At 35.7% G+C, this 25,416-nt stretch overlaps 1 protein-coding gene across 7 annotated transcripts in view; it reads left to right on the forward strand.

Annotated features, from left to right (window-relative positions):
- LOC136027114 (methyltransferase-like protein 25B) overlaps positions 1-18,097 on the forward strand; it is a 125,471-nt gene extending 107,374 nt beyond the window's left edge. For all 7 annotated transcript variants that reach the window (XM_065704078.1, XM_065704086.1, XM_065704121.1 and 4 more), the window contains 2 exons: positions 6,597-6,784; positions 17,964-18,097. In XM_065704078.1, the coding sequence (XP_065560150.1) occupies positions 6,597-6,784; positions 17,964-18,043 (268 nt within the window). In that variant the 3' untranslated portion in view covers positions 18,044-18,097. The remainder of the gene's footprint in view (positions 1-6,596; positions 6,785-17,963) is intronic.
- Positions 18,098-25,416: the final 7,319 nt, after the last annotated feature.

Below are 25,416 nucleotides of genomic sequence, written 5' to 3' on the forward strand. Positions count from 1 at the left end.
CAAGAGCGATGCTTTACATTTACGGCCTGAGTTGAGACTGATGAGTGAGGAGGTGTTTCCCTCCCTTTTCAAACCTTTCCCGCTTTGTCGTGATTTCGATCGCTCACAGAAGGATCACGCGCCAGACCTGAGATTTGGGGAAACTCTTTCTTTAAAACCCTTCCCACAGCCCCGATCGCGAAGGGTAGAGGACAAAAATCTGCGGCAAGTGATGTAATAAATTTCTTTACCAGTAGACAGTGCATAGCGAAAAAATTTAGTAAACCAATTACCGAGACTGTAACCGGACATTGACGACCGAGCCCAGTAATCGTCCATTCCATGTCATAATTATCGTAGTCCAAGAGTAGCAACATAGCAATCCATATCAGGACAACCAAAAGTTTTTTTCTATTCGCCATCCCACTGATTGGGTCTAAAATGACATGCAATCACAGCCAAACTTTTTTTGTTGCTAGAGTATCGCCCAAGCCACTACTTAATGTTAACTGACAGAGCTTCAAATACGAAGTATTGACTGGAATATACTGATAGCGCTTTATATTATAGTGTTGAATGTGTTCACGACTGGTTTTTTGTTCAAGAATACGTAGAAGGAGGAAATTGGTATTACCGACTCTGGATGTCTCGACAAAGGATGCTTAAAGAAATATACAATTGTCAGATAAGAAACAGGGTGCATAGTCAGCATAGATTACATAATCCTTGCCACTGAAATTTTTGGCTTTAATAATACGATCTTTAAACCAAGGACCTCACGTAAATCCTCATTGAGGAAAATTCTTCCATTCCAAAATGTATTGGTAATATAAATTCCCCTCTGTTTTGTTGAATAGTTGAATATGAAGCCACCTTTTTTCGATTCGCAATTCTTTTATTGATAACTCGACACAGCCCATGTATATTCTTGTATTCCTCTCAGGGTGTGATGACAAAGGGCATCAGAATCAAAATCTGCCACCAAACACTCGTCACAGAAGTCAAAGGTTCTTACTTTTCGATCGTAACGATCGTAGGTACGTAGGTACCTACGATCGTAGGTACGATCAACGTAAGTACATCGTTTGTACCTACGATCGTAGGTACAAACGATCATAGGTACGATCGTTTCTCAGGATATCATATGTATTTTTAAGAATACAATCAACAACAGCAATTTCATACCTCCCCTCCAATTTCATCGTAGGGTAGAGCTTTGTCCAAAAATCACTTGTTTTATTCAAACCATCATAGAGGTCAGAGCCACTGAACATGAATGTCACATAAAAATCATAAAGCATTGTGAACGTCTTCAGCAGCAATCCAAGAATCCAAATCAGAGTTGTATCCTCGGTAGCGAACAAGCAGCTGTCTCTTATCCTTGCAAGTTCAGCTCTTTAATATCTCTTCAATTTGAAAGATTTCACAATAATTTTGGGCTTTTTGAAGTTCATAGTCATAAGAACTGCCGAGAAACTCTTCATCTTTAGTGTCTAGTAGACAATATGTTATACTTTCAGTGTCAAGGATTTTTTGAACTATTTACTTGTGTAAGTAGGTCATCAGGTTGTTACCTTTGGTCAATTGACCATATCTTTAGGCCCCAAATAAGGATGTCGCTTCCGGAGTATTGTATATTATACTACTTAGAATCCAAAGAAGAATTCTGGTGCAACCAAAACACTGCTTATTTACTTACCTGTTACTTTGAGAAAATATTTCATTTGCACAGATAACCTTTGAAAACGATCAGTTAGATTGAGACGTTTTTCCAAAATCACAAAATTCTGCATGATTGTAAGTTTCATAAATCTACCCATTTTTAAATCCTAACACTCTCAAAGCTGACTAGAGACTAACTAAGATTCTTTCTTCTTTAGGAATATTCCTAGAAGAACGGTCACCTACTGAACATATCTAATAAGAAAAAATATTTTCGATTTAGAAACATTTTTATTGCATAACTACAACAATATATCACTCATTTTTCACATACGAATTCAATTTAATTTCGTTAGTATATTTCACTTCTGTATTTAAAGCAGCTTGAAGGCTTATGTGTATGCATGCATTATATTAAGTTTTGCTGCAAAACATAACTGCTTCACCAATTTGAATTTGTTCATTGACATTACATATCTCGCATACTTCTCATCCCATGCAAGGCTCAGTCGACATCTTGTTGTAATTTCAACTACTATGTTTGGTAGTCTTGTCTTTGTATCATTGCTGCTGCCGCTCCAATATCCACTTCTAATATTGTAAACAAACCACCCATTTTTGCTTGTATATCTTGTCACATAAAAACTTGATGAAAAATGAAAAAGGGTATAGTTAAACTTCTCTCTCTCTCTCTGAATTCTACTTTCTTATTAGCATAAAATACATTAAAAATTTAGCCTTATATTGGATCTGGTTGCTATGGCTGGTTGCCAAGATCTTATATGCAAATGAGAAGCCAACTGAATTATGCTAATATTGTATCTCTTATACTCTACTTATGTAAGTAGGTCATCATGTTGTTACCTCTGGACAATTGACCATATCTTTAGGGCCCAATTAAGGATGTCGCTTCCGGAGTATTGTATAGCATGCTACTTAGAATCCAAAGAAGAATTCTGGTGCAACCAAAACACAACTTATTTACTTACCTGCTACTTTGAGAAAATATTTCATTTGCACAGATAACCTTTGTAAACGATCATTTAGATTGAGACATTTTTCCAAAATCACAAAATTCTGCATGATTTTAAGTTTCATAAATCTATCCATTTTTAAATCCTAACTATCTCAAAGCTGACTGCAGACTAACTAAGATTCTTTCTTCTTTAGGAATTTTCCTAAAGAATTTTCCTAAAGAATTCCCTTTAGGAATTTTCCTAAAGAGGAACGGTAACCTTTAGGAATTTTCCTTCTTGAGGAACGGTAACCTACTGAAAATATCTAATAAGAATAAACATTTTCGATTTAGAAACATTTTTATTGCATCACTACAACAATATATCACTCTTTTTTCACACACTAATTCAATTTATTTTCCTTAGTATATTTCACTTTTGCATTTAAAGCAGCTTGCAGGCTTATCTGTATGCATTATATTAAGTTTTGCTGCCAAACATGACTGCTCCTCCAATTTGAATTTGTTCATTGATATCGCATATCTCGCATACTTCTCATTCCATTCAAGGCTCAGTCGACATCTTGTTGTAATTTCAACTACTATGTTTGGTAGTCTTGTCTTTGTATCATTGCTGCTGCTAGCTCCAATATCAACTTCTAATATTGTAAACAAACCACCCATTTTTGCTAGTATATCTTGTCAAATAAAAACTTGATGATAAAGGGTATATTAAAACTTTTCTCTCTCTGAATTCTACTTTCTTATTAGCATAAAGTACATTAAAAATTTAGCCTTATATTGGATCTGGTTGCTGCGGTTGGTTGCTAGGATCTTATATGCAAATGAGAAGCCAACTGAATTATGCTAATATTGTATCTCTTATACTTTACTTATGTAAAAAGGTCATCAGGTTGTTACCTCTGGACAATTGACCATATTTTTAGGGCCCAAATAAGGATGTTGCTTCCGGGATATTATATAGCATACTTCTTAGAATCCAAAGAAGAATTCTGATGCAGCCAAAACACTACTTATTTACTTACCTGCTACTTGTACATAACTATGGAGCTATGTATAAACATCAAGCAGAATAACGAATGTCCAAAATCAAAAGTCGTATAAAATGAATCATGTAGGAGCTGGTTTATTGAAAAAAACAATGAAAAAAAAAAGAAAATCGAAAAACAGTTAAATCCACATTACAATCCCCAGGAGAGAGTTTTGTGTGTGCAAAAATTAACAAGAGCAACTCATTTTTGGCGAAACCTTTATAAATAATTTCGGAGCTGTGCATAAATATTAAGCAGGACAAAGAAAAATTGAGAAAAAAAACGCTTAAAATAAATCGCTCAGGAGCTAATTTGATCGATTTATGTACCTTACCTATGGATAGATTTTAAGCCCATTTTAGAACGCGGTTCTTCAAAGCGGCCTGCAAAAACATCATTCAGTGTTCTGTAAAATATTCTGTCATTTTCAGAATGCTTAGTTTTAGGAAATTTTTGTGAACATTTATCTATATTATTCTTGCAGGCTCAGAAGTAAAAAATAAAATGCTTCTAAAACCTGTTGTAATTTATCCCCCTAAAAATCTCCTATATTTTTTGGTCAAATTTAGGCTGAGAAAGATCTAGATTCCTAAATTCCATTTTAATTGAATCACAATTAACTATAGTTCTAACTTGCATCCGTGATTCCCATTTTTTGTGTCCAAACGAGGTGGGGAAGATAGTAGTTAAGATTTTAGCTGCTCAGAAGTTGATAATCCAATGCATACACAAAATGACATATAAAATAACTTAACGGTTCACAAACTGAAAAATAAGTGCTTTAATGTTTCATCAAATGCTTTGCCACTAAATTAAGTGCTCATCTTATTGTTTGTTTTCACTTAAATGATTTAACTCGTAACTAGCAAAAAATTTTAAATCGTTCCAAAACACAAGATGTCATTCTGGAGCCAATCTTGCCATATCTATCTGTTATAATTCCTGAGTTTCGACTCACTAGTCCCAAATACAGTCGCTGAAAATGTGGCTTAACCCCATAAGAAAAGAAAAAAGACCATTCACACCATTAAACATCAAACTATTCCTTTGGAAGCCAATTTGATCTAGTGCACTCTTAGTACATTTGTAGACTATAAGTCAGTTGAAATATTTAAACATGTATTAGAATTAAGCAGCTAATACTAAAATTTAGAGACTGAATTTTAAAAGTCAAGTCAAACACTGTTTGAGAAATTTCGACGCAAATATGCCCCCAATCGTGGAAAACATCTTTCCTGATTTGCCTCCTAGGGATTCCAATGAGTTGTTGAACAGAACAGGGGCAGTTTAAAAAATGTGTAAGAATTATTTAAAACAAGGATAAAGTTTTTCATATGCCCCTTCTTCCCATTAAGAAAGGGAAACAAAATTTTGATTTGTTTTTGCCAATAGTGCTTTCCATAGCTACCATGAAATTATTTTTTACTAGTTATCTCCCCCAATCGTTTTACTAGTTAGCCCCCAATCGTGGAAAACATCTTTCCTGATTTGCCTCCTAGGGATTCCAATGAGTTGTCAAACAGAACAGGGGCAGTTTAAAAAATGTGTAAGAATTATTTAAAACAAGGATAAAGTTTTTCGTATGCCCCTTCTTCCCATTAAGAAAGGGAAACAAAATTTTGATTTGTTTTTGCCAATAGTGCTTTCCATAGCTACCATGAAGTTCTTTTTTACTAGCTATCTCCTCTTGCACCTACTTCTATTAGACCAAGCCTCTCTCGCTCCACCTCAACAAAGATCCTCATTTTTACCCAAATGAATTTTCCCACACAAACATGCAAGGGAGTTTTTTGTGTGTTAAGTTGATTCTTGTTAACTTTCCGCACGCTCTGTGTGTAGCGTATATTTGTATCAGGTCTAAAGTAGGCTATCAGTCATACTTAAAATACCAATGAAATCAAAATAGAAATATTTTTGTCTCCCTGGCTCCATCTCTGGTCTATTCATACCCAAAAACTGGTATCCTCTACAATTTGACTTTTGGTTGCTATTCAATTATTAAAAAATTTTCGTTACGTAAATTCTCTTCTTTGTTGTCACATCGAATCGTAAAAGGAAAGTTGCGGAAGATGGGGAATTTCACAAAGTTTTCACAAAGTAGGGCGTAGTTTTCGCAGAAAGGGGAACTAAAAACTACTCAATGCATTTACAAATTGACATACTTTTTATCTTTACTTTTAGATAAGATTGGCCTATATTTTTAGGAAAAGGGAAAAGAGAAAAAATCAAAAGGGGAACTAAACAATTTTTAACGTAGTTACAAACTGACATACTTTTAATTTTTACTTTTAGATGAGATAGGCCTATATTTTTAGGAAAAAGGAAAAGAGTAGAAGGAAAAAGGGAACTAAAAAATATTTAACGTAGTTACAAACTGGCATACTTTTTATCTTTACTTTTAGATAAGATAGGCCTATATTTTTATCAAATCTTTCGTCTTTTTATCATAGGGAAATGAGAGCAACCAAGTGAACAACTATGAATTCAACGTTTTGTTTGTAATTAGAACATACAGAAGGCTTTGCCACCCTTTTTGGAAGTCTGTTTCACTTTTGGGCAAGATTAAATAAGGAAATTCGCATCAAGACTTAGAAAGAACTTTTTCCGTAAACTCTCAGTCTGAAATTAATCTATTGAATAATCCAGAGGTTCATTATTTTGTGAATGACCCAAAAAGTTACTTATTTTCTTTAATATGCTAGTTTCGATTATATTATTTTATTAATTCTACTGATGACCTCCTTTAAATGCTGTGATAAAACCTTACTAAGCGCCTGTGAAAGTAGGGCTTTGTATACTTTTTTCTTATAGCTTGAATTTAATGCTATTTTCTTCACCACGTTAAGAAAACGTCTAATGCAATAGTTCTTATTAATCCTTAAACATTATACAAAAACACATTGACCACCTCCTTCATCCCTCACTAATATTGACTTTGTTTTCTCTAGTTATGCAATGGAAGCAGTCAAGAAAATGGACATAAATCTGGATAAAAAAGAACTCCAATCAGTGGAAACTTTAAAGCGCTTAAGTAGATGGCAGGAAGTGTATAAATTCTATACAATCAGGCTAATGCTGGCTCCTGTGATTGAAACAGTCATTCTTCTAGACCGTCTGCTCTTTTTAAAAGAAAGAGGTAGGTTTTTTGCCAAGTTCTAACTGAATTGCAATATAATGGTGACGCGTCTGTATGTGGTAAAGTCAAATATGCATCGGAAATCCTTTTGTAATGAAGAAGCTTTGCAAATTTGACTGCCATTTTTTGGATCTCCAAAAGCCTGACATGTTACCAAAACCCTTATTTTGAAACTAAAGTGTTAAAATCTATAGTAGACTGCAAGAAAACTACGTAATACAATTATTTGATCAATTAGACCAAATTGTTTCATTTGATTGAAATGGTTCAATTTGATAGAAATTGATCAATATGAGCATTTTTTTTTTTACCAAAAACTCTTGTGAAATGGCAATTTAATTTCTGAAACTAACCAGATTTTATAATATTTGAGAAGAATAAAGGGGCCAGAGGAGGGGCAAACAAAGAAGAAGGTGAATTGCGAGTGCTATGAAAGTGAATCTATATTAAATGTGTAATTTAGAATCTTTGCAAAAATAGGTGAATTTGTTTCAAGTTTTGGAGAACAATAGGAGGTTAAAGAAGAAGGGGGGGGAAGGAGAAGGGAAGATGCGAATTATAGGTCTTTTTTTAAAATTAAGTCTATATTAATATGTAAATCCTTGTGCGGGTGAAAACTACCAAAATACTTCGGTTTTTTAGAAAAGCACAGAAATTAGCTGACGTGTACTTTCGAGCATGCTCTTTAATATGGCTCGATTAGGCAAGCGAAATTTTTCATCGGAATGCTGCTAGGTGGCTTGAAATCCAAGATGGTGGACGAAAATACAAGTTTGTTAAAATGAGAAGAAATGGCCGTTCAAATTGGCTAGTATGGGGTGCTCGATGACCCAAGTTCCGAATAGTAAGTAATTAAATCGTACCCTAGTACCGCTAGGTGCCTCAAATCCAAGATGGCGGTCGAAAATATGAGTTTGTCAAAATGAAAAGATATGACTGCTGAAATAGGCCAGTATGGGGTAATCGATGGCAGATGTTCCAAATATTAACATAAGACCAACCTGGGTTGTACCGTAGTATTGCTAGGCGCTTTAGATTCAAGATGGCGGTAAAAAAATACAAGTTTTGTTAAAATAAGAACTAATGACTTCCAATGGGTGGATTAGGAGCAATTGATAGCTCAGATTCTGAAAACACAAGTATATGCACATAAATATACCTTAGTTATACCGTTGATCCGCTTGGGACCTAAAATTCGAAGACGGTCGAAGAAAATGTCAGTTTTCCAGATTCCATGAGGTTCATGATCCCGATATAGCAGGCTGGAGTGGAGTGATTAATACAACAGTTTTAAATATTGTTCTGTCATTCCGACATACACCCATAGCATTACAGTGTGCACAGTACAAACTGCCTAAGTATGGGACCAAGATACGTCCAATTTATAGCTTTTGTTTTTTTTTTGCTAACCAAAATCAGTTAAATACTTGTTAACTCTTCATCTCTTTAATTATTGTAAATGAATTATCAGAGGCTAATTAGACGGATTAAAAGTATTTAAGAATTATAATTTTATCAGGAACATAAATAGATCAATCGAATCTTCTGCTAATAAAAAAAATAATCGAATGTTCAACTATTAAAGCACTTAGATTTGCACCAACATAATGGACTACAGTTAAGGTCAAATTTTCTGCAGCGGCACCTTATTTCACACCCTTTTTTGCATCCACAACGTACTGTCTCGTGACAGACTTTTGACGCTGGTGGAAGGGAACCTAACCTCAGCCAAAGTCAGAAAAACTTGGAAGGGTGGATGTTGATTCCATGTTGATTCTGTTGACTCCACATATGACCTGCAACTGTAAGGATATGTTGTAAAAGCAAAACAGTAGCTGGAGGAAGTCTCTCCATGTTCTTGGTGTTTTGTCGTCAAAATGTTTCTTTCCCAAATTCATCCACGTCGTCACAGTCTTGTTTTGCATCGTGTGTCTTCATGACAGAGCGTTCAAGGTCGTATACTTGCAGTTCCGTCACTTGGGGAGCCTGGTTTGTCAGTCGAAGGAAAGTGTCCGTCAGTCAGGGTATATTTTGCCAAGTCGGAAAGAACCACCTCTTTGAGTGGTGAATAATAGAAAAACGGTATCAAATCCTATAAACCCGTGGAAGAACAAAAGTGCCTGTGATTTCGTTTGCCCGAGGGATCGAACTATTTCGTGAATGGGATCCTACCTTAGGAGTTAGGTTGGTACCAACACCAAACGCGAAAAGTACTTCGGATGCTCTAAAGCAATCAAAGCATATGGTTGCCATCACAATCGATCTATGTCCACCGTTCGTATGGGGATCGACGAATTTCTTTCTGCGACTGCGTTACAAGCGTGAAACAAAAGGCGGGTATCAGCCTCTTCGTGTGAACATAACTGGATGAGGTTCTGCTCTTTGAATGCCTGATTAATTATGCACATGTTTCCTGTAGTGCAACATACTCGTTTTGACGTCGGAGACTTTTTCACGACAGCATGGGACACCAGCTTAAACACTGTCTGTTTTGTTTGCATCTGCTTGCAGGAATTCTTTCCACTTAAATGGGATTTGTGTGTTCGGGACAACTTTTAGTTGTGAAACTTTGCCTCTTTGATTTCTGACAGACAACTTTAGACTATCCAATCTAATAAAATCTAGTATGAGGTCAAGTATTTCGACATAATTCAGCTGAAAGTCTATCATAAGAATAAACACGTTTTCTCAATACTATCTGAAGGTCTTCGAATTCCTTGGTTTCAACATTTACACCCGAGCAGCTGGGGTTAAGCTGATTAAGGCATCTGCAAATTCAGCCTTGTTGCCAGCACGAATCTGACCATCAGACGTCAACGCTGGTGGATCCTGACTGTTTTCTTGTTTGAAGAAGGCGTCCATGTCTCCTTCTCAAGCAACAAAGCCAATGTAAAGTGTTTAAACAATGATATCTATCATTCTTTCAAGAAAAGGATTCTCTATTTCGAAAACAGTTGTTACAAGACTGGAAATGTTCAATCGAAAACTCTTCTGGTATGACTTTTCCTCACTATGGTCTCCGTCATTATGAGGATCAGAGTTGGAAAGACTATGTTCGAATTCGTCGGTGCTGCGGGCTACTGCTGGACCTCCAATGCACCAGCGGAGAAGAGCCGAAGGATCGTTCAGAATGCCTATATCTCCCCCAATGCCCTTAATGACACAGTTTAGCTGCTCGTATGGCTGGTCCAGAGGTGAATTTGAGAATATTCATCCCGATTTTGATATTGTTAACCTATCCGTCATGAACTCTTCAAAAACAAACGGATGCTCTGTTTCTAGTAGTACCATATCTTCTATGTGAACAGGGAGCCAAGGAGAGTAATTGATATGGACGAAAAAGAAAAACCATGGGGCTATTAGCTATTAGCTGTAAGATTTTCACGTAGAGTTTGAAATCGGCGGGGCGATATGACTTCAAGCTACAACTGGTGTTCCTTGAGTTCCATCATAAGTGCCCAAAATTCAAACTGCGGAAAGCGACGTTTCATCATTATTCAGAACAATATACAGAATGCCAGATATTATTACTTCAGTACACTATTACTTTGATATACCAGTGCCATCGATTATCCCAGGCTAAATTACTTGAGTGGTCATGTCTTCTCATTTTAACAAATTGTATTTTCGTCCGCCTTTTCGAAATTGAGGCACCTAGTGGCACAACAGTACAACTTAGGTTATTTTTGCGTTCATATTCGGAACCTCTGCCCTGGATTAACCCATGTTAGCCTACCATAACAGCCATGTCTTCTCATTTTGACAAACTCGTATTTTCGTTCACCATCTTGAATTTCAAGTCACTTAGTGGTGTTCTGATTAAAAATTTCACTTTCCAAATCAAGCCATATTGAAGAGCATGCTCAAAAGTACATCTTAGCCAATTTTTGTGCTTTCTTCAAACACGGAAGTATTCTTATGTTTTGACGCTTTTCCCCCGTACGATTTAAAGTCTTTACAAAAAAAAAGTGAAAAGAATAAGTGTCCCAATGACTCTTGCCATGAAGTAGTCTGGGCTGAATCTATGCCCTCCCAACTGCCGAAGAAGTTTTCATGCCTGATAGTGGTATCTGTCTATTAGAACAGAAAAGAGCTTTACTTGCAATCCTGCCTTGATAAGTTTCGACGTGCATATGCGGTTCCTGCCTTTATTATTGGAGGCGACTTTAACCAGACCAACAAACAGTGGTTTTCCAATGCGCTTGATCTTATACAAGTAGTGAACATTCCCACCCATGAAAGTGGCCCTACCTTAGACCTGATATTTACAAATGTCAGTGAACTGTACCGTCCTATCCTCTCAATGGGCCCATTGCAAACCGCAGATCATTTTGTAATCCTGTTACAAGCGAAAAACAACATGCTGAAACTAAAAAGAAGCAAAGTAACAGTTCGTCCACTGAACCAGGACTCTATATGTGCCTTTGAACAGTGGGTTGGTAATTACTCATTTGAAGAAATATGCTCAATCACTGACTTGACCGTTAAGGTTGAAACAATCAACTCCATGCTGCTCGAAAAGTTCTATGAATTTTTTCCGACTAAAGCAGTGTCAGTTTTTAGATCTGACAAGCCGAGGATCACGACAGATCTGAAGTGATTGATCAAACTTACATGCCGACTACATAGTTCAGGGTGTATTTCAGCTGCGAAAAAGTTACAAAATCTGTCAGTTGTGAGCTACGGATGATGAAACCAGATGGGACTTTGATATCAACACAAGAAGTCAATTCTTTCTTTACCAAAATCTGTACCACGTATTCATCATTGAGTGAAGTTGATTTGAATACTCTGATAGAATACAGCAAATGCGATGAAATCTAGTAAGTTTCTGAATACGCATTTTAAAGGAAATACGGGAACTGCGAAATAACTGTGCTTCCCATCCTGCCGAATTGCCAGTAATACTTTCACGTGAATACGCTATATTTCTTGTGAAATTTCTAACTTCGGTCAATAATCAGTCGTTCCCCCAGTCTTGGAAACAAACTTATGTACGTGTTTTTCTGAAGCTGAAGCATCCCAATAGCTGTGATCAGTTAAGATTCATTTCAATCATGCCAAATCTTGCCATAGTCACATAGTCCTTTATTTACCGTGAATTTATGTTGCAAGTTGCAGATACACTTGACCCGTGCAAGTATGGTTGTTTAAAAGTGTGTAGTACCACAGTGTATTTAGTTAGGCTTTATCACCTGATCGTACAATGTCTTGAATCTGGAGACGCTTTTGTTGATTTGCTACTCGTTGATTACTAGAAAGTATTTGATTTTATTAAAAATCTTGTGGCTACTACGAATTTTAAAAGAATGGGCGCACGCAAACATATCTTACTGCATGTTATGGATTTCCTACGTTCCCGGTACCAGCCAGTCTACGCCCTCTTTCCTAGTGATCTCGACTCTGAATCGGAATAGATTATATGTGGAGCCCATCGATTTGGTCGCTCTACTTTTCCTTGTGGAAATTAATTACGTTATGGACAGCATGGATGACCAATTCAAATGCGTAGGCGATCTAAATGGGCTTCTTAAGTTCAAAGTAGATACAACCAAAGCTATGTCCCAATTCAGCCCTGATATTCTAACAGAATTCAAAGAAGAATGTAGTGCAAATACTTTGCAGATCAACGAAAGCAAAACCAAAATCCTAAAATTTAATCCACTGAAAGGAGATCTTGTTTGCCCAAATCCCTGATCTCCGCTTGTATTGCCAGCTTTAGTCCTGGGAGTTGATATCAGCGTCGATTCCTCATTTAGTGCTCATATTCAAGGGCTAGTCCAGAAAGGCAACTGCGCGCTAAGTTCTTTGATTTTAATGTGCCGCTTGGGTTTCCCAGCAGATCAGCTGAAAACGCCATATCTAACATACAAATGTCACATATTAGAATATACATGTCCTGTTTTGGGGCCTCAGATTCATAATATCGAATATCTAAGTGGTTGATTTGGAAGGAGTTCAAAAAAGAGCGGTCGTCCTTGGAGGAAAATTCGTAGATTATAAGTCTGCTCTTGAATCTTTAAAGATTGAAACTCTTAGGGATCGCAGGTCCCAGTAGATAATGCGTTTCGGGCAATTTTTCCTTGCTAGCCCTAAGCACCAACGTTTTCTACCCCCTGCTGCCAACTCAGTATTTAATACCAAAGAGAAGAGCAAATTAGTGCCGGTGCCTTTCAGTACTAATCCATTTAACAATTTATTTGGGCCGTATTTTTTCCATTGCCTATGACAAAAGGCTTTAGGACTAGGTTTGTAAATGACAGCGACATTTAGTTTGTGATTTTTATCTACGATTATAAAAGCTGTCTTTAAATAAATGATTTCTAATTTCTGATGTAGAAGATAAAGTGAATAATTCTAGGAAAATAATTTTTGAAGTTGCTGATGGTGTCTTAGAGAATAAAGTTATGAACGTAGCAAGGAATATTATTAAAAATGCTTTATGTTTAATAGAGTGAAGGAGGGGCTTGTTGAAGAACTATCTGAGCGATAGATCATATGGAATAAATGGAACGGAGAAAAAGTGGATGTGACCTAAGAAGGTGTGAAGTGAAAGCTACGGATACAATTGCCAAGGGTCTGGAAGAAGTAGCTAGATGGAATAATGATAAAACATTGTACTGGTATTTTAATAAATTGAGAGGAAGTAGTCAATCTAGACTTGCCCCAGTTAAAGATAGGAATGAGGCTACAATTAGTGATAAGAAAAAAGGTAAAAAGAAATATGTTGAACATTTGAGAATTTGCTAAACCGGGATAGAGTTACAGGAAAAGATATGGAAAGAATGAAAAAGTTTGTGACAGGGTATGTGAAGGATGATTTATTTTGTGAGGAAGAATTGGCGACAACATAAAACAGTCCCAGGTGCTGATAGTGTTTTAAATGAGTTTCCTAGATACGGTGGTTATGAGGTTAGAAATAAGTTCTGAATATTATGAATATAATTTTTGAAAAAGAGAGAGTACCCAGCGGTTTCAGGAAACCGCTAATTAAACCCATCTATAAAAAGTATATTAAGAGTCAGTGTTGCAATTATAGAGGTATTAGCGTGGTTTTGTAGGTAGCAAATAACTTATCGGGTTTCAGACTTGGAGATCCTGTAGGCAAAGTTTTAATAGAAGAATATTGCGGTTTTAGGAAGGGTAGAAGAGGTGTTGACCGAATTTTCACTCTCGGGTTAATAATGGAGAAGTGCCTGAGTCATCAAAAACCAATAGTCCTGAGTTTTATAGATTATGAGCAAGTGGTTGATTCGGCTGGTGGGACAGCTTTTGCGAAGGTCTTATCCTTGTATGGTATACCAGATAAATACATAAAAGCGATAAGTGTTATGTACGAAATCAGCACTGCTGTGGTTAAGGCAAGAAATGAGGCTAGTAGCTGGTTTTGTATTAAATCAGCAGTTATGTTCTATCCCCATTTATATGGACCAGTTTTGATGGAATTTGTCTGAAGGACCACAGGAAACGTATTGAGTGAACACGGAATCAAATGTGGAAGTAAAAAAATCTCCTGGATTTACAGAATGCTGATGATTTAAGTATCCTAGATGAAAATCTGAGCAAAATGAACGAACTCTCTAAGGTTTTACGAGTTCAGGTTACTAGAATAGGTATGAAAATTATTGTTAAAAAACAAAGTCGCTTAGGTTAGGAATGAGTGAAGATGGAAAGTTGACGTTGGGTAACGAAAAAGATTGATCAGGTGGACAGATTTATTTACTTAGGTACTATCATGAGTAAGTGAGATGTTATCATGAATGCAGTGAGGATGTTAAAAGTAGAATAGCTTAGATCCAGGGTATTTTTCACATTTAAAAAAAGTTTGAAAGAATAGGAAGATGAGTCTGCGAACCAAAATTAGAATATTGTAAACTACATTGATGCAAGTGGTCAAGAATGGTTCTGAAGCATGGGTGCTCCGAATAATGGAGATTATTTTTTATGTTTTCCATAGTAAACAAATACAACGTAGAGACAATAGGGAATTTTTTTTTTTTTTTAAGACAGTGGAAATTATTTCTGTAGATATTTCGGCCCTATGTCCAAGGGCCATCTTCAGCACAATACCAGAATAAGAGAGAAACTATATATATATATATATATATATATATATATATATATATATATATATATATATATATATATATATATATATATATATATATATATATATATAAAAGAACTTACATCAAATTGTGAGGATTAAAACTGAATAATTAAAAACACTTTTTTTAAAAACTTTTTTTAAAAATAGCCTTAGCATCCTTACTTCAACGAAGTTCAACCAGGACTGGCGAAAAGAATGAAATGAGAATATAAGCTCATTCAAATTAAAAAGAATAAAATGATTCGATGCAATTTCTTAAAGCTAATTTTGCTTGTTTAGCAGCCTGTCTCAAAGGCCTTTTTGTAGTTGGTTCAGTACTATTATAAATCGGTTTAGTAAAATATTTTGTTAGATCATTTTTAATTAAATTTGAGTATAAAGAATTTAGTGAGTATTCCCCCAAGTCCCTGTTCAAAGAAATATTATTATTTATTTTGAGATTAATTTCGATTGATTCTCGAACCACCTGTTTTATTCCCGGATCATTACTAATGAGTGAAGAGTTTTCAAAAAGTATCATGTGGGACGGATTATTGAATATATGCCAACCGAAAGCAGAATCAAAGGAGTTGTTGGAACTATTTGAAATTAAGGCCTTGTCTATGTCATTTTTATGCTGTTGTAACCGTTTGTCTTGATTCTGATGGGTCCTGCCGACATAGTATTTTCCGCAATCACAAGGTATTTGATAGACCCCTCTTTGGCGAGTAACTGGGGTCTTATCTTTACCCGAATTTAAGAAATTGACGATTTTAAAATTATTAGTAAAAACTACGTACATATTATTTTTGTGTAAATATTTTTTAATTTGGTTGTGATCTTTGGGATATACGGAACTTGACTTACTTGACTTAAGGCTCCTGCCGCATGGGGTGCGGCGTAGAGAGCTTCGCAACTTGACTTCTCCAGGCGGACCGGTCTGCTTCTAAATGAGGCGCCTCGTCGACAGCAATGTTGGCCATCACCAAGAATTTGTCGAGGCTGTCTTTCCACCTTGTCCGAGGTCTGCCCCTCGGGCGAGACCAGCCATGGGCTTTTGGGTCGAAGTCGTACACTATTCGGGCTGGCGTTGATGTCGGCATTCGTAGGAGGTGTCCGAGCCATCTGAGAGACCTCTGCGCTATCTGGACGGAGAATGGCACCTGGGAGGTGAGAGTAAGCAACCTTGCGTTGCTTACAAAATGCTTACAACAATATTTGAGGGCTTATCAGTAGCCTCAAATTGTGAAGTATCTTCTTCGATTTTACAAGAATTTCTTTTTATTCTACGGTTAATTATTTTATTGACAAAAGGAATGGGGTATCCATTACCAAAAAGAATATCTCTAATTAAAAAAAAAAAAAATTTCCCCATTGTCTCTACGTTGTATTTGTTTGTTATGGAAAGGCAGTGTGGTCTTCGTCTCTATTTTCGTTTTCCATAGTAATTGCCTATGGATTGTTTTGGGTACCCCAGTGACTGACAGTGTTTCGAACAGCAGTCTGTATGAAAAGTGTGATTCAGTCCCACTTTTTAAGGCTATAATCAGAGAAAGTTTTATAGCTAGGGCTAGTTCTGTGAACGAAGGGATACACATTGCCAAATATTGTCCTATAGGCCAACCGTCTAGGGTTAAACGAAAAGCAGGTCGTCCTTGATGAGGGTGGAAAGATGTTGTATGGAAAGATGTTAGGGAAATGGGAACTTCCTGGGAGTTTCTTATAGCAATATGAAATAATCAGAACTCGAAGTATGTTCTTTGCTTCCCTCTTTAACATGGGGTTAATAGTGGTAAAAAAAAAAACTTCTGGCAGAACTAACAGCGCGACGCTACGTAGAAAAACTTAGAGCCTACAAAACAGGCTTCCCTCGAATTCATTAAAATTATAATATCTGTTTAACATCTGAGATTATTCTGGTTGAGCCTAAAATTTCCTGAAATTAGGTAGCTTATTTTGTGTTTAAACTATTTGTGTTGACTAAAAAGTATCTAGGGGTAAGTTAGTATGAACAAATGAATAGCTATAAAAAAATAACTAATATACCTAGTTTTTCCTTCTGACAAAAGTAGGTCTTTTATATTCAACCCCATCGAAACCCTAATCAAAAAAGGAGATTTATCATTCAGTGGGTTCATGATTAAATCAAAGTGATATGTCAGACAATCGTAAGGAATGACTAGCAAGGAATGACTAGCATCCAATAAAGTAAATATATGAGATTAGATCCCCTTCCCCGCCTCCCTTCCGGGCGGATTAAGAAGGTAACGATAAAGATACTTCGAGGAATGCAAGGAATATTGCGAGTACAATTTATTGTGGATAATAAGAATCTGATTTTTTGCGGATATCTGATGGCAAACGAACAGGAAAACCTTCTTAAATGGGCTGTGAATAAGATGACAGCTCATCCTCAAATAGATAGTAAGAAAATAATTGAAGAAAGTGGGATTTTCACAGAAGCGTCATGAGTAAAGAGTCATCCACTGAACAAGTAGGAGTGGAAGGGGTAGCCTGCCCCGGCCTGATGATCTAATGCAGCTTGTTCTTGCAATGAGTATTAATACTGTTAATTTGTATTATATTTTCGAAATCTAGCCGCATTTGGTGATCTAAAATCTCTCGTTCATCTTTTCCTCTACTTAGTTTTAAACCTAAGGTAGTTTTTTTCTCCATATCTCCGGTCTGGTTGCCCAGAAAGTAGATAATTCAAAGTAGAAAGAGAATTAGCTTTACTTTACCTGATTGACATTGGAAGTCATTATAGAGTACTTAGTAAAGCACTAGCATATCCTTTGGAAAATTATAATATTTGGTGCTACATAAACTATTTAAAATTTTTGTAAATCTAGTGTTCTCTGGAATAATATTCAAACTAGATTGCATCATTCAGTGTATTTTTCAATTACTTTCCGATTCTAAATTGCCAATAACGTGTGAAAAATATAGATTTCAGTGTTGGGCATTTTCCGACGGAATTGCTGAAATCACAAAGAGTACTAGTTTGGACTGTCTCTAGCCCAAAGTTCACCCGTTATTTGACCAGTTGGCTCCTAAATATAGGTGCTTAGTAAATTTTCTTTCTTTCAGGTTTCCGTGCGACTATTCTGCCATTATTTGATCCAGTACTTTCTGCAAGAAATTTGACAATTGTCGCGATGAAATTATGAGTTTTGTACAAATTTTACAAATAAAAAAATAAATAAATCGCTATACCATCTGTATACCATTTATCTATATTTAAATAAATAATATTTTTTTCACTGGTATTTCAACTGTCGCTTATTCTACTTTTCACTTATTCAACTATCGAAATCTTTTCAGTTATAGTTTAATCAAAAGCTGCATAAGTTGTGACTTTTTCGCATTCTTTTTTAAATGAAAATCATTCAATACTGGTTACTAAAAAATTATATTTCCAAATTGAAGCTTACCTTTTTTCAACAATTCAGATGAGAAACAATCCGTAAAATTTACTTTTTAAAATATTATCCCGCTAAATCTGATCTATAAACAATCTAATCCTTAAATCCCGATAACAATCCTAAAACTCTAATCTATAAACAATCAGTAAAGTTCATTCTTCAAAATACTAACCCACTATATCTGATCTAAAAACATTCTGTCTATAATACGATCAAATTCTAGAAATCAGTCTATAATCTGATCTAATCCTAAATTTCCGATAACAAGCCTAAAATATCGATCTATAAAAAAACTCTAAAATTTAGAGAGAGAGAGAGAGAGAGAGAGATTGGTATATTTAAAAACTATCGTAGCATAGCTAAATTCAGTTTTTTCACAAAAATTATACATTTAAACAAAAATCACACACTACAACTCAGCATTAAAAATTGATGTGAAGAAAGGCACAAATGAGTTGGCGTAACGATTAGTTCGTACTTAAGGGGGTACAAGTTTATTTTGTAACCGAGTTCGGCTATTGGGAGGGGCTGGTTCGGGTAGTATTGATCGGTGGCTCTTACTGGCTAGGACGGATTTTCCAAATTGCTGAATAAGGTGTTCAAGCTGGACTTTAAGTGGAGATAAATTTAATTTAGCGAGGGCTTGATCATAGGGTATGTCACGGTTTCGGAGTATAATCCTTGTTGCTCTTTTCTGGACGCACTCTATGTCGCGTAATAGGTACGCTGTGCGGATAGCAGATGGACCCCACACCGGGCACGCGTACTCGAGCAACGGGCGAACATAACACATGTAGGCATGGAGAAGACTTTCAGTATCACACCCAAAACGCCTCATTTTGGTAAGTGTCTGAAGGCTTGCATTAGCCTTGTGAACGGTTAAATTAATATGGGCACTGAAACTGCAGTCACTAGTGAAAGTTACTCCTAAGATTTTTATTTCGTTCACAATCGGGAAAGGGACTAGAGGCATATCTATATTCCGCTTCAGAGGGTTGAAACGAATTATCTTCGACTTGGCTACGTTATTCTTTGAAATACTAACCCACTAGCCCATATCCGATCTATAAACAACCAGGGGCGGATCGAGGATTTTTCTTAGGGGGGGGTGCATAATAGTTTGCTTCAAATAAACTTGCGAACAAAGAAATACCCGCAATTAAAAGAGGATCTCGACAGTTATGTGTGTTAGGTAGGGAGTGGAAATGGTCATAAATTTAATTTAAAATCTGGTGAGGGTTTAAGTTCTAATAAATCTGTCGAAATTAAAATGGTATAAAAATATTGATACAAAAAATAGTAAGTTATAAAAACCATCCCGCCATTAAAAAATAAATAAAAAGCTGTTCGTGATCTATCAAAAAAATATGGTATTCAATATTTCTGCATAATTTTTTGCCTTTGAACTTCTGACCACTATAGCGAGTCAGTTAAGCTTTTTATTGTAAAAAAAAGAAAAAAATGGTCTTGAACCATCTTTTGGGGCTATGCACTCTTTGTGACAATTTGTATAGATAAAACCATTTAGTTTGTCGCCTAACTTTGTGGCATCGCCTAGTAACTATGATGTAAGAGTAATGAAGAGTGGTAAATGAGGATAAAGACACAACTTGTATATGCGTAAAAGATATATTAAACATTAAATGCTCGTTCTTGTAGGGGTGTAGCAAGAGAAACAGAACGAAGTGATAGAAATGCATAGAAGACATTTAAAACGAGGGTTTTAAGTTTAGGCAATAAAGCATTAACTAATCCTGTTTCTTTTTAAAAATAGTGTTTTAATAAACAGTGTCAATTTCGACGAAATCTTAAAAATTTACTAACCAAAATTTTACTTTTCGTAACAACGTAGCGTATGTTTCCGCTTCTTAAAGTCAATATATTTCGCTTAAATTACAGAATTCACAATTTTATAAGAAAAAATATATTTCTTTATTTCCACTCCTGCCGTATCTATTTATTACACGGTCGATGTCTACCTCAATATTTCTGTGATTGTTTATAATGGCCAGCCGTGTCAGTCTAGAGTCCTATCAGCTTAGAGCTCTTCGTTAGTATTTTTTCTTCTATTCATCCTAAAATATTCGCATCAAGACAAAAATCGTCAGAAAAACAGGAAGTCTATTAAAAATGTATGTAGGTATGTGCTTCAAAATAAGTATATGAGTCAAAATACTCCTTAAAAAGCAAATAATTATGTGTTTGTTATTTTTGTTTTTGATAAGTATAGATTTGTGATTTAAATTCTCAGGGTTTCAAGCTGTGGAGATTTCTAATTAATTTTTTTGATTCTTGATATGTTCAGATATTCAATTCAAACGTTTCAATCTTGTCTCTTGAGTACAAAAATAAAAATTTGAAATTTGACTCAGATTTGGCATTAAGTAAGAGAATTGTCCTGTAAAATTTTGATTTATAAACAACTAATCGTGGAAATATGATCGGATGGTATGTATAAAAAAGTATAAAAATTCTCAGTGGTATAAATAGCAATTGAGACAATTTTTTAGACAAATATATCCAATCCCTATGGAAAAACAGAACTATATTTTGTGACTGGCTGGTATTGAGAAGGTGAGAAATTCTGAAGTGATATTGCAGTTGCATTCTGTTTCCGTGGTTAATTCAAGTTTTGTGAATTTCCCCTTTTACCATTTTTTTATTTTTCAATATTTAAAAAAAATCAATACCATTCCGCTGATTCAAACTGACAACTCAGAGACCCATCTATGCCACCTATATTACGAAAAAATAACACATAATTATTTCCCTTCTTTTATAAATAATTTTTCGAAATCTATTCTTCTTAAATGATTACTACAACCTTTGATGTAGTATTTTGCTCATATGCGTAGTTTTAACTATATGCTTATACGAACCTTTTTTAAAGTTTAAAGAGTATCGCCTTTATTTTAATGTTTTAGGATTAAGAGAAGTGATTTGTCTCATAATGTAGAGCTTTAATTAAATGAAAATAAGCAGTAAAGTGGCCACCATTTGCTCACCAAAATCCAAAGTTTAAATTAATTATGTTTGCACTTTTCATACATCTACTTTCTATTATACAAATCCCCTAAAAAGTAACAATGTTGTCAAAACCACCCAGCTTCGTAAAAAAAGTAAATCCAAAAAACCAAAACACACCCAAAAAAAAGTAATGATTTCAGTTCCTTTGCCTCAGTGCTATAGTAAGACTCAAAACAAATTTTGACAGCAAAAAGAATTAAATATTTTACTTTTCAACCCCGTTGTGACAGCACAATCCTCAAATATCATTTCGACAGCCTAAAGAAATTAGGATTTTATATTTGCCCTTCTTGCTGTTACGAAATGAAGATTTTCGCCTCCCAAATGGCTTTTGTGGTAAAAGAGACCTTTTCACCCATTTCATTGTCCTTTTACATTTTACTTTGTCCTTTTATCATTGTCCTTTTGTATTTACATTATCCTTGATAAACCTAAAACTAATTAAATACTTTTTGATAGTATGTGTCATGAGTAAAATCTAACAGAGACCACACAAAGTAACTAAAACCTTGTTTCAAACTTGTTTGCATAAAGAAACATTCTTAATAATTAAAAACCTAGGGTATTTCTACCATAACTTTAAAAACTTTAAGGTGTTTCGGAAAGCTACTTTGCAAGGCCATATCCAGGATTTTTGTTTGTGGGCGGGGGAGTATCGCACAAACACTTTCAAGTTTCATCCCCATCTCTCCACTTTGTGTTTTCCAAGATTTTTCTTTCCCCCCTCCACCCTCTAATGTCCCCGAATCCGATGTGAATTGAAAATGGAGTATTTGAGACATGAGATCTTTCTATATATCCAGTTTCATTTCTTTCTTCTTTTTTTACATACAAAACCAAAACACAGTTTTTACAAAATTCTGCTGCTCCAAAGAAAACCTTACAGTTTTTTAGACGTACGGCAATAACAAGTTACCAATAACATTAAAAATCACAACATAACCATAATCAATAATCAACACAAACTTCAAATCAATCTCTCTCATTCAAAGAAATAACACAATATTTAAAAAACCAAAACAACACATAACAGCCCCCAAAACCGCCCTTACGACACTCCACAGACCCCTTTCTATCCCTCCCCCCTAAGAAATTAATTGATTTCTAACAAATGATTATGTGTTCTTTTCTCAAACGAAAGCAGGTGTTCAGCCATCCTAATACTCACTGGCAGCTTATTTCAAATAAGCGGGCCCATATATCTTACTGTAAATGCTGGTCTAATAGTGCCTGTTGACTCAATTGCTATATCATCACTATTTCTCGTTTCATAATCATGCACTTGACTATTCAAACAATAAAATTTCTTAAAAATTGCAACAGATTCAGGGATTTATAACAAACACTAGTTTCATGGAACTCTTTAACATATTTACCAATAATCCTAATTGCTTCATTCTGAAGAACTTGCACTCGCTTATAATTAGTAAAAAAAAAAAAATGCTACTCCAGATAAAGAAACCATAAACAATATACGGGTAAATTAATGAATAATAAAGTGTAAGAAGAATCTTCTGTGACAGGAAATGTTTGAAACGTCGAAGTATGCCTACACCACGGGCAATCTTAGCAGAAATAGCATTAAGATCCAATTACCCATTCGTAAGATAACATATCTCAATCTTAATGATTCCCACTCCCTCCAGACCCCAGATGGTCGAATCGGGGAAATCACTGTTATCAAGCCAATTTGTGCAGGTCCCTGACACGTCTTACAATTGTCATCGTCCTAGCACGTCCAGAAGCATCGAACTCCCCAAAACACTGGATATACCCCCCCCCGACTACCCAAAGAGAGCGGATCCGGTCTGGTTATGTCAATCACTTATCTAGAACTTGTGCTTATTCTATCCATCAAGTTTCATCCCGATCTCACCACTCTAAGCGTTTTCCAAGATTTCCATTTATCCCCTCCACACCCCTATGTCCCCGAATCCGATCTCAATTGAAAATGGAGCATCTGAGCCATGAAACCTTTCTATATGTCAAGTTTCACTAAGATCCGATCACCCGTTTGTAAGATAAACATACCTGAATTTTCACGATTTCCCATCCCTCCAGTCCCCCACCCCGGATTGTTGAATCGGGGAATGACTGTTACCAAATCAATTTGTGCATGTTCCTGACACGCCTACCAATTTTCATTATCCTAGCACGTTCAGAAGCAAAGAACTCGCCAAAGCACTGGAAATCCCCCCAACTCCCCCAAAGAGAGTGGATCCGGTCCAATTATGTCAATAACGTACCTAAGACTTGTGCTTATTGTTCCCACCAAGTTTCACCGGGAATTCTCCACTCTAAGCGTTTTCCAAGATTTCCGGTTTCCCCCTCCAACTCCTCCAATTTCATCGGATCCGGTTGGAATTTAAAATAAAAGCTCTGAGACTTAAGATTCTTCTAAATATTAAATTTCATTAAGATCAGATCACCTGTTCGTAAGATAAAAATACCTTTTTTTTCTGTTTTTCTTAATTATGTACCCCCTCCCCAACTTCTCCAAAGAGAGCGGATTCGGTCCGGTTATGTTGATCGTCTATTTAGAACTTGGGTTTATTCTTCCCACCAAGTTTCATCCCGATCTCTCCACTCTAAGCGTTTTCCAAGATTTCTGGTTTCCCCCTCCAACTCTCCCCAATGTCACCAGATCAGTTCGAGATTTTAAATAAGAACTCTGAGTTACAAGGTTCTTCTAAATGTCAAATTTCATTAAGATCCGGTCACCCGTTCGTGAGTTAAAAATACCTCATTTTTTCTAATTTTTCCGAATTAACCGAAATACCTCCCCCTAACTCCCCCAAAGAGAATGGATCTGTTCTGGTTATGTCAATCAAGTATCTAGGACTTGTGCTTATTCGTCCTACCAAGTTTCATCCCGATTTCTCCACTCTAAGCGTTTCCCAAGATTTCCGGTTTCCCCCTCCAACTCCCCCAATGTCACCGGATTGGGTCAGGATTTAAAATAAGAGCTCTGAGACACAAAATCCGTCTAATAATCAAATTTCATTAAGATCTGATAACCTATTCGTAAGTTAAAAATACCTTATTTTTTCTAATTTTTCCGAATTAACCGTCCCTCCACTCCCCCAGATGGCCAAATGGGGAAAACGACTATTTCTAATTTAATCTGATCTTGTCCCTGATACGCATGTCAACTTTCGTCGTCCCAGCTTATCCGGAAGTACCCGAACTAGCAAAACCAGGACCGACAGACAGACCGACGTACAGAAATTGCGATCGCTATATGTCACTTGGTAAATACCAAGTGCCATAAAAAATCAAGCCTTAAAACAGAACACAAAGCTAAAATATGATGATCCTTTCTTAGTAACGGTGAAAGTGTAATTAACGTTAAACGGTGATAATGATGTGTGGTTCTTTTCTTAAATTTTTGAGAATTTGTGTTTCCTGATTTTTTTTTACTTTAAAGAATACGGAGTGAAATTGAGAATATTCTTAACCACCTCTCCTCGAAGTAAATCTGGATTTTCCACAACACCACCTGAAAAAAAATATACCAGGCTCCAAACTGGCGACTATCTCTGAAAAAATTCACTTGTGTTTGAGGTAGGCAAAATTTAGGTCCCTATTTTTAGGTCTTATGACAAAACATAATATAATTATGACATAACTATGACATAATATATATGTCATAACTATGACATAATATAATTATGGACCTAAAATTAGGTCCATAGACAAAACATGGGTTTCTTCCGGTGTAAGAACTTTAGAAGATAGGTTCTCAATGGCCGGGTCAGGACAAAATCTAGGTAGAAAACATATGGAATTCTGAAATTTTTTCATTCTGATTTTTCAAACTTCTCTGATAAACGAGCCTTAGCCATAAAAAAGTCGTGGCGGAAAATATTCTGAGATATTCTTGAAATCTACTGAAAATCTGTCGATGAAAGGTTTTGCTGTAGAAAATGTCGAGTTTTTGAAATCGTATTACTAAGAAAGAAGCGTCGTTTTTTTGTCTTTTAAAATGTGGATTTATGACTGAAAACCAACCATATCACTAAATTGCCCTTCGGAATACATACCTAGATTTGAGCGAAAACGAAGAGAATTTGGAAGAATGCTTTAGAAAT

This window comes from Artemia franciscana, chromosome 1, assembly GCF_032884065.1.
Source record: "Artemia franciscana chromosome 1, ASM3288406v1, whole genome shotgun sequence".
Lineage (NCBI taxonomy): Eukaryota > Metazoa > Arthropoda > Branchiopoda > Anostraca > Artemiidae > Artemia > Artemia franciscana.